General features: G+C 34.0%; 1 protein-coding gene across 1 annotated transcript in view; it reads right to left on the bottom strand.

Moving 5' to 3' along the window:
• Nucleotides 1–6,767: 6,767 nt before the first annotated feature.
• Nucleotides 6,768–10,942, bottom strand: part of LOC125032335 (macoilin-like) — a 23,057-nt gene continuing 18,882 nt past the window's right edge. The window contains exons 12-16 of the mRNA XM_047623432.1: nucleotides 10,885–10,942; nucleotides 10,412–10,594; nucleotides 9,923–10,218; nucleotides 9,643–9,785; nucleotides 6,768–7,342 (exon numbers count right to left, since the gene is read on the bottom strand). The exon at nucleotides 10,885–10,942 is cut by the window's right edge and continues 101 nt beyond it. Of these exons, the coding sequence (XP_047479388.1) occupies nucleotides 7,088–7,342; nucleotides 9,643–9,785; nucleotides 9,923–10,218; nucleotides 10,412–10,594; nucleotides 10,885–10,942 (935 nt within the window). The 3' untranslated portion in view covers nucleotides 6,768–7,087. The remainder of the gene's footprint in view (nucleotides 7,343–9,642; nucleotides 9,786–9,922; nucleotides 10,219–10,411; nucleotides 10,595–10,884) is intronic.

Genomic DNA, 10,942 nt, shown 5'->3' on the forward strand with positions numbered 1-10,942 from the left:
AGCTACATGGCTGGTTGGACTTGTAACATGAAAGAGAGTGGACCAAAACCCTCCCTGTAGGGCAGCTGGACTTTAAGATGGCTCTGCGCCGCTTCACTGGTTGGCGGCTTGGGCTGAACCCACTATCTTGGTTCACAACACATACGGCAAAATGAAACACAACATTCAGACTTACATCAATGGTGCAAGATGCAGTGCCTGGAAGCCAAGTCATCCAACCAAGTATTTTTTTGTTTTATTTTTTGTATCAGTGTTTTTTTTTTATTTTTTGTTTTTTTGTGTTTTTTTTTTAAGTACCACGCTTCACTAGGATTTGTAAGTACAAAAATAATAGTTTTATTCTACAGATCAGCAGAGAAGTCTTTGAGTCTATAGTGGTGAGGTTTGTCAAATACTGTCGTCATACAACCTCTAGCTTGCTGTGCTTGAGTTCCCAGCCACCAGGTACTGCAGCCAGCAGCACAATTATCAGTACCAGTCACATTGTTGACTTTTGTAATGATACAATTTAAGATCAAATGGTAAACTATTTCAATACTAGTAAAGCAGAAACAGAGGCAAACAATGTGACACTCAAATGCACAAGAAAAGAGAGGGAAGCACACTTACAAGATCACTGAGAGATTAGTCTCCAGGTACAGTACAGTACACTCATTTTAGTTGTATGTTGTCACAAAAATAGGTTCTTTTTTCATTCACTGTTTAATACTGACACACATGGAGATTTTCTAGTAACATGGTGATCAACCAAATATCTTTTAGAAGAAACTATTGTACTGCTTTTGTATATCTTTACTTATTATGAACTTAACAAACACTGATGATGGAATAAAATATTTATACATCCTAGTCTGACTACCAAGCCTATTCAGATATTATGTCACAGCAGACATTAGCCAGGAGCTAATGAAAACCCTCAGGAACAGCAATGTACCAAATTTTTAAAACAACTATGATGAAATTTCTGTAAATGAAATAATGACGAAACAACGATATTAGTCATAATAGTCACAGTAAGAGTAATTACAATAGAAATGTCAAGTAGAGTAGTAAAAACAAAATAAATTATACCACAAACACTAATGACAACAATAATGATAAAAAATAAAGTAAAATCATGTAACCAGTAATAATAAGTATTCACAAAATAAAAAGTCAGCAGCTACAATAACCAATCCCCGGATCTTTACATTTATGTGCTCTATTAATGGACGTGCCTCTAAATGCAAACTACCGTGTTATTGCACCAAATGGTCGTTACCTCTCATGACACTGTGCTTCCCATCTCTACTTGTTATACACTACATTATTTTATTCTAGGCTCAGTGAGGGTCCCATTTTTTCAAAAAACTTTTTCCTTACCCATAAGAATGGGTTAGGCAAAACTATGCCAAATATGAATGTCACAAAAACAAAATAATTTTTTTTGTAAGCGAGTCTGGAACACAACTTGAAAATATCACAACATTGTTAATATCACAAAGAGAAACATTTTGTGCCTTTGGTTCATTTGAAATAACAAATGAAAAAAAAAGAAACAGAACAGGACAGATTCCTTGAAGAAAGTTATTATGCAATGCTACAAATAATCGTAATCATAATTATAATAACAGTAATATAATAACAGTAATATTATTAAAATAGTAATAATAATAATAATAATAATAATAATAATAATAATAATAATAAATAAATAAAATTATCAAATAAAAAATGATTTACTTAAGCAAAGATTGGAAAGAAAAAGATCATATAAAAAACAAAGCTACACCTTGCTTAATTTCCTTGCAAAGCGAGTCTCCATGGAATTACATATAAAAATATCAATTTCTATGAAACAGCCTAGATCTTCCATGAAGGTGACACATCAGAATAAAAATAATTTTGTTTTGTCTTCAACATGAAATGATTGGAAAATTAAATAACGCTACATTACAGTAGGGCAGAAGACTTTCTCTGCACCAAACATAAAGCTATGTTACACACAGACACCAATCCATGTTTGGGCTACTAATCTGGATAATGAACAGTTAAAGGGACATCAAGTTATACAGCAAACACAGATGCCACAATTCTTGCAACATTCCTTGACAGCTTCCAGCGTGGCAATTCCACCTTGGCTCCAGAATCAAGATTTGGACCGACTGCAGTCACAGCTCTGAGGGTGAACTCTCCCCGAGCCATATGCTCAAGCAATGTTTAAGAATCACAGCGACTGTCCTACAACACTAGCCTTGGCTGTCTACCAGAGCACACATCTGACGTCACCCATCCCACATTTACAACACCCTCACTGAGCATTCTTATGACAGGATTACGCCACTAATAAACACTCGACTATTATGCACCCACAGAATGGAAAGAAGAGCTGAAATGCTGGATGTTTTAAGAGCAAGACTGGTTGTATGCTGTGTCTGTGGCAACTGCCAATTGCTTTTTTCCTTCTTGGTTGATATTCAGCACGATTCACCATACATTTATCATACTTTAGAGGCTCTTAATATATATTAGAGAGCACGGAAATCATTTTTCCCTACTGAAATAGTACTACACTTAAACAATTACAATTTCACACATGCAGAGCATCAAAGTGAGCAATTCACCAAATAAGCGCTAGTGAAAGTAATTACTTTGACAATGAAATATAAATAATTTAAGTAACTTGCAGGTTAAGAATATCCTTGAATAATAAATGTTATACTATGTGAAGTGAAAACTATCCTTCAGAAATAATAATAATAATAACTTGTAACTATGAATATATGCATACTTGATTTTATATAAAGTATTTGCAGTTTTGCATGTACATAGGCATGTGTGTGTGTTCGTGCATGTGAGTGGGTGTGTGTGTGTGTGTGTGTGTGTGTGTGTGTGTGTGTGTGTGTGTGTGTGTGTGTGTGTGTGTGTGTGTGTGTGTGTGTGTGTGTGTGTGTGTGCGCGCGTGTGCGTGTGCATGTGCGTGTGCATGTGTGTGTGCGTGTGCATGTGTGTGTGTATGTGTGTATGTGTGTGTGTGTGTGTGTGTGTGTGTGTGTGTGTGTGTGTGTGTGTGTGTGTGTGTGTGTGTGTGTGTGTGTGTGCATGTGTGTGTGCATATGTGTGTGCATGTGTGTGTGTGTGTGTGTGTGTGTGTGTGTGTGTGTGTGTGTGTGTGTGTGTGTGTGTGTGTGTGTGTGTGTGTGCGCGTGCGTGTGCATGTGCGTGTGCGTGTGCATGTGCGTGTGCATGTGCGTGTGCATGTGCGTGTGCATGTGCATGTGCGTGTGCATGTGCGTGTGCATGTGTGTGTGTGTGTGCATGTGTGTGTGTGTGTGCATGTGTGTGTGTGTGTGTGCATGTGTGTGTGTGTGTGCATGTGTGTGTGTGTGTGTGCATGTGTGTGTGTGTGTGTGTGCATGTGTGTGTGTGTGTGTGTGTGTGTGTGTGTGTGTGTGTGTGTGTGTGTGTGTGTGTGTGTGTGTGTGTGTGTGTGTGTGTGTGTGTGCATGTGTTTGTGTGTGTGTATGTGTTTGTGTGTGTGCATATGTTTGTGTGTGTGCATGTGTTTGTGTGTGTGCATATGTTTGTGTGTGTGCATGTGTTTGTGTGTGTGCATATGTTTGTGTGTGTGCATATGTTTGTGTATGTAAGTTCATGTGAGTGCATGTGTGTACATGTGCATGTGCATGTGTATATGTGTGTGTGTGTGTGTGTGTGTGTGTGTGTGTGTGTGTGTGTGTGTGTGTGTGTGTGTGTGTGTGTGTGTGTGTGTGTGTGTGTATGTGTGTGTGTATGTGTATGTGTATGTATATGTATATGTATATGTATGTGTATGTGTATGTGTATGTGTATGTGTATGTGTATGTATATATATATGTGTATATATGTGTATATATATGTATATGTATATATATGTATATGTATATATATGTATATGTATATATATGTATATGTATATATATGTGCATGTACACATGCACATGCATATGCATGCACGCATGTGTGTCTGCAGCATGTACTGTACCTGCACTATGTAAAAATGTGTGTTTTCTTGAGGTGTACACTCAATAAAGACACAGAAAAAAGAAAAAAGAAAAAAAAAGTTTTACCTGAAAGTTACAACCTTATTGGAAAAGAAGTAAAGTAAATGATGCTAATGATACTGAGGTTGAAAAAAATGTCCCGTGATACAAAATCTTGACGTACATTCACATTCAGAACGGCTCCGCATGAAAACAACGTAACATTGTTGTGAGGCATGTTTTAGCAAAAACTTTTTATTTATTTTTCATTTGCTTCCACTTGATGTTTATGCCAAGTAACCTTACTCTACTTTTCGCCCCAGAACACGACTTTTTCAATGAATTATGAGGTACTTTGATAAAAATGAAATGCGCACAAATACAAAAAATGAAATGGATACTTCTAATAAAGGTTTGATTTGCAATTAAATGTTACTCTTCAAGAGAAAATAAGAGGATAAAAAAAAAAAAAAAAACAATTATTTCCTGGTCATATACTTGAACTAGTATTTCCAGAAGCCTTGGCGATTCGGTTTTTACGAGCAAAGTATTAAATTCTCATTACCAATAAATATTGGGAATTAAGAAAAAGAAAAATTAAGTAGCTTCTCTAGCCTTACACACAGTTGGGATAGAACAAAGATTAATCCGTCCTTGTGAAACAGCTGAATAGCTTATAATATCTAGTTTCCCAAGACTGAGGAACTATAAAAATTTGTACTATGGCACTTACGCTACTATAAATTAAATTAATTATTTACAATATGCGAGATTGTTTACCAATTTATGTAAACATAACAGATTTCAAGGAATCAGGAAAAAAACAAAAGAATCAAGGTGGCTTTACAGAAGTTAAACTGGGTAATATGGCAAAGGAGTATAAACGAAAAACACAAATTTTCATTCTGCCACACAAAGCAACCTATTCTAATGGGAAAGAGAAATAAATAAATAAAATCTATTTCGGAAAAAAAAAAAAAATACATCTTGATCCCTCTGCAATTTTTTTTTTTTTCTCTTTTGCATCTGATCTCTTCTCTTTTCATCACAACACACACCTAAATACTAACAATTACTATTTACTTCCTTCTTGTTCGCTTAACTTTTCTACAAATGACACATTCTTTACAACACGTGAAAATAATAATAATAATAATAAATAAATAATAATAATAATAAAAAAATAATTAATAAAAAAAAATAAAAAATAATAGTAATAATAGTAATACTAAAATAAAGACAAAATCCAGATGACAACTACATCTTGTAACATGCCGCACATTTACAGTGAAACATAAACATCAATGATACATACACACAACCAGACGATTTCTCATGGGCCTTAATATTTCATTCAAAACATCTAAATTCCCATGAATGGTCCACTTAATCTATAATCACTCACATACATGCTACCAAAATCATCAAATTTATTCCACAAGTACTTTAAACTACTGCCCTCAAAATCAGACAACACGGGAACCTAAAAGTATCAGGGCTTGTCCCCTTGGTACAATCCTATTACGTCTCAATGATAATAAGCAAATTCATGCTAATCACTGTAATAAGGGTAATAATGATCATAACACTATCAAAAGATAATAAAAATAATGAATAAATAGAATCAACAATAACGCCGATACTAATAAATGTAACAATAATCAAACAAAATAAATACGCTACATGAGAAAATAATAAGCAGTAGCAATAATCAATTAAAAATGTTACATTTCCTTCCTCAAAATTCCTTGCACACACTTTGCTCTGCCTTGTTCCCCTTTCCTAAACTGATTTCCTTCCCCCCACCCCATCAACTAATACCTATTCTGGATGTACTTACTGTCAATTTGATAAAATAGTTGTCTATACAATGGTAAATTATGCACATATAAAAGATTTTTAAAAAAGGGCTACATAAAAAAAAAAAAGTTTCAATTATGGAATGCTCCAAATAATAATGATAATAAACTGCAGATGATTAATATCACTGCCATCTCACTGCTGATGCTCTGCAATGCTTACAGACGACTTAAAAACACCACTACCCGATGTTATATAATCTTACAAAAAACATAAATTCTACTTCCTTCTCTCTAACCAAAGTCTTCAATTCATGTAATGATAATGATCCTTGACAAATAAAAGAGAAATGAAAGAACGAAACGTCATCAACAGAGAAAAACATACCGCTATATATACATATGGTGAATGCTGTCAATTCTCATCCGTCATAGGGTGTAACTTCAAATTTTCCTCAAACAGTTTTTCCATAAATATACCAATCTAAGTTCAAAGAGAACAAGTTACTTCAGTTATTTCACTAATAGCTCAGACCAGGTAGATGCACATAACACTGTAAAAAAAATTGTAGACTGAAAAAATGGGAAAATTTCAATATTTTGAAAAGTGAAGGGAGATAAAGAAAAGAAAGGGTTTCTGTTCTCATGAGAATGACAGATTAACCATACGTAATAGGTTCAAAGTTGATGTACATTTCTTACTTAGCTAGACTCTCTGCCTATAATTCTTATTTACTTTTAGGACAATATTCTTGTAAACATCTTTGAGTCCTTTCTCAAATCATTCTACTGATAACCAAAACCAAAATAAATATATGTGTGCCTAAAAATAACAAGTATAATGCTCTGTATTAATGTTTTTTTGTATTGTTATGTTTTTTATTCATTTTAACATATCTACATCAGTACAGCATGATGCATGAATATATTCCATTAACTGTTGTTTCTATGAAAAACACAAATATCACTGGTTTTCTTTTATTTTATTCAAAAGATTTTATTCTTTATTTCTGCAACTAGTTTTAACTCTATGCCAGCAGTTGTAGATGATTACTAACCAGCCAACACACAGGCTTCAGACACAGCAAAATGAATAGTTTAAGGATAAAATGATAATGACCACCACATTTGGCTACGAAATGACTCCTTCCCATTTTCAATCTCTAGCGCACACAATATCAAATTCAAACAAATATGGTAGTTACCACAATTAAAGCCAAAAACCTTCAAAAGCTTTTTTTTTTTTGGTTTTTGTTTTTTCAAGTCTTGCTATTCCAGGGCCAGAATTTAAGCCTCAGATGTCACCGTACCCTTGGGAGTGTAGACGCGGGCATTGGGGTCCAGTGTGGAGTGTTGTGGGTTGGTGGGAGCCGGGGGGGATATGGGTGCTGGGGGAGACAGGGGAGAGGGAGGGGAGATGGTGTGGGGACGGGTGTGGCTACTGGGGGAGAAACCGAGCCCACAGAGGGAGTCCAGTGATGAGTCCATCAATCCATCCACCATCACCAGGGAGGCTGTGGCATCGATGGCCGAGGTTGTTACCTTCAGGGAAGGGAGGATGCAGAAAATTATGTCAGTGATATCTAACTTACAAATGGCAATATAAAAAAATAAAATTATATCTACCTATATATATATATATATATATATATATATATATATATATATATATTACTTATATATATATATATATATATATATATATATATATATATATATATATATACATATATATACACTTATATATACACATATATATACATATATCATATATATTATAAATATAAATATATATATATATATATATATATATAAATAAATAAATAAATATATATAAATATATAAATAAATATATAAAATATATATATATATATAAATATATAAATAAATATATATAAATAAATATATATATATATATATATATATATATATATATATATATATATATATATATATATACACACATATGTATGTATATCTATATCTATATCTATATATATCTGTAAATATATATATATATATATATATATATATATATATATATATATATATATATATTACCTATTACCACTTCTGAAAACTTTTGAACTTCTTTAAAATTAAATCCTAAGATAAAGCTTGTCTTTTATCACCTCTCCCATGTCACAGGCATTTCATCATTCCTTTCAAGTAACTCAAACAGAAATTCAGGTAAAGAACTGTAAACACTACTGAACAGAACTAGCAGGTAAACTTAAAGTCAGGGAAACAAGTTATTAGAAAAAAAAGTATCTAAATAATCTACTTAAATTATTGACAAGTTTTATGGATACTAGTAAGTCTTTCAGTTCATTACCTGACACTGCTGTCACTGTTACTATTAATGACCATTATACTAAAGTGAACTGGTTACATTATATCTAAGTATAGCTTTTCTGTGATAGTGATAACATTTATTCTCTCTTTTATATTCCATTACTGTAATCAATTAACCAAGAATGAACCTTAACTGGAAAGACAGGGAACTATGAGCCACATGAAATATTTGAATTCCAGTCATTTTCACAATTATGCCTTTTCTCAATCTCAAAAATCCCTACACTAATTTCTCCAATTTTTTTTTTTTACCAAACCGCTATAAATTAATCCTTAAAGAAAAAACAAAACAAAAAAACTATCAAAAATTTACTTCACAAGATATATCAGGTTATCAAGCAATCTGTACAGCAATTACTACTTATTCCACATCTGAAGAACATGAACTGACCGCAATACACAGAAGTGGTCTTCCTAATCTCCCCCACCACCTTCACCAAACACCATACTTTCTCATAAGCAGATTATCCCCTTACATAACTGTGTATCTATTATGCAAACTTCTCATTATTCTCATTGTACCATACTGCTTCAATCCATCCCTTTACTGTTACCATGGTATCCACGTCTGTATCTATTTTTATGAATTCTTTTCCCCTTTCACTACCACGGAACGATGCTGTGCCTAAACAGTGATTATCAATATCTACTTTTTCCCCATTAACCCGTTACTGCCGGGTCACATGTATAGCCGTCATAACAAACCATCTTGATCTGCTGAGTACAGCTATACACATGGCGACGCACAAGAGCGAGTCAAGCAGGAAGTTCTGCTCCCAGCAGCTGGACGGTTGCCAGAAATCACCGGAGTCTATGACACTGAGAGACTTATAATAGAAAACACCACCTACTTATGAGAAAAGAATTATGGTGTTGTTGTAAATACAATACGAGATTGAAATGTGTACATAATCATGCACACACACATGCTCACACAAATTGAGTCCAAGATCATTGGAAGCTAATCTTGTTAGGGGAAGAAGGTTCACATTTTCCCATCTCAGAACAGAGGTTCATTCTTGATTTCATCTGATGAGTGAATAGACTAATAATTACTGGTGACAATGTATGCCTGATAAAGCAGTGTAAAAAAAAGAAAAAAAAAGGTAAAATATCATGCTTTGTTGGGATTGTATATATATATTGTTGAAAAGTGATATCCATATCTTGCAAGGACTATTTCCTAGAAATGTGTCTGATGTAATGATATTGATGTGAGATGTGATCAGTTGGTCAAAAAACAATACTTAAAAGCTCTGATTCTGTAAGATTACAATGATAAAAATAAAATATATATGCATACTTCTGTAACAATCATTATTCTATATCAAGTTACTGCATAATTAGTCAATACATCTACAAAGTCAATTCAATTAACAAAACAAAATAGAAAATAAAAATCTAGAAAAAGTTCTACAATAAATCTACTGTATCTCTCACATAAGAAGCCCATCCACTGTTTAGTAGGACTACAAAACAGAACTCACTTGGGGCAGAAGCTTTGACGTATAATGAATGGGTGTTGTATCCAAAGATGTATTTGTGAAACTTGTTGGAGGACACACTGCCAGTACTTCAGTAATCTTTGCCTTCAGCTCTTCAATTTCTTTGTCCTTGGTAGACACCAAGCCTGTAAGAGATAATAGTTTATCATAGACACCAAGCTCAAAACCTATTTATTTTATTCTCTTTTCTTCTTTATCTCTTTAAGGTTAAATTGTTTATCATTCACAAAAAGCTGCATATACAAACTCAACAATAACTTACTCTGTGATATTTCCAATTGGCGCTTGGCTTCACCCAAAGCCGAGAAAAGATCAAGCTTCACTCGAGTCTCAGCAGAAAGTGAGGTCTCCAGATGTGTGTTCTTGTCTTGCATGGCAGAGAGAGCAGACATAAGTACCTCTGTATCATTTTGGTTATCTTTGTATTGCAGCAGAGCAAGGTTCTCACGTTCCATGGTTCTGACGCGTTCTTCTGAAAGCCGATGGTCCCTGCGCAAACGCTTCACCTCTGCCTCAAGCTCACTTCGGCGATTGCGGCAAGCCTCACTGCACTCAGTTCTGTTAGTGATGTAAATAAAATATAAACAAACATCAAATCAACAAAATACATAATATGATCTGCAACACATGAGTGATAAATGTCAAAATTACAACTGCTTATTTTTGTTGTTTTGATATATCCGCATCATCACTCCAAAATTAATCTCTTCTTCTGCAAGTTATATCAATTCAAGAAGATCTTCACACTCACTTTGCATTGGCCAAGGCATGTGCTCTGGCTTGTGCTTGTTCCTCGACTTTCTTCTGTCGACGTTCGAGCTGTGCCACCTGGTTCTCTGCATTGGTGCGGATACGCCTTTCTTCCTGCAGTCGACGCTCCAGGCTACTGATAGTTGACCTATCATTTTGACGAGCTGTTACCAACCCGTGTAGTCTATGGAACAGATTAGAAAATGGTTGTTTATATTTTAGTCCATTATTAATCTTGATTTTCTTTTTCCAAACAGGCCAATATTTCTTTGGATAATAATTTTTATATGCTTATTTAGAACTATGATATCTTTTAATTTCATTATTTGATTTGAGTTGTGTAGACAGAAATTAGGTTTAGGATAATGGTAATAAAGAAATATCATCATATAGCTCTATCCTCATAATGACATATGGCATTCACATTATCTAGTGTAACTGGGTAACTATCACAATTAACAAGGTAAGCCTTACTTATTTTGCAAGTTATCATTATCTTGCTGCAACTGGTTCATCTCCTGTCGGGTGATTT

This window comes from Penaeus chinensis, chromosome 14, assembly GCF_019202785.1.
Source record: "Penaeus chinensis breed Huanghai No. 1 chromosome 14, ASM1920278v2, whole genome shotgun sequence".
Taxonomy (NCBI): domain Eukaryota; kingdom Metazoa; phylum Arthropoda; class Malacostraca; order Decapoda; family Penaeidae; genus Penaeus; species Penaeus chinensis.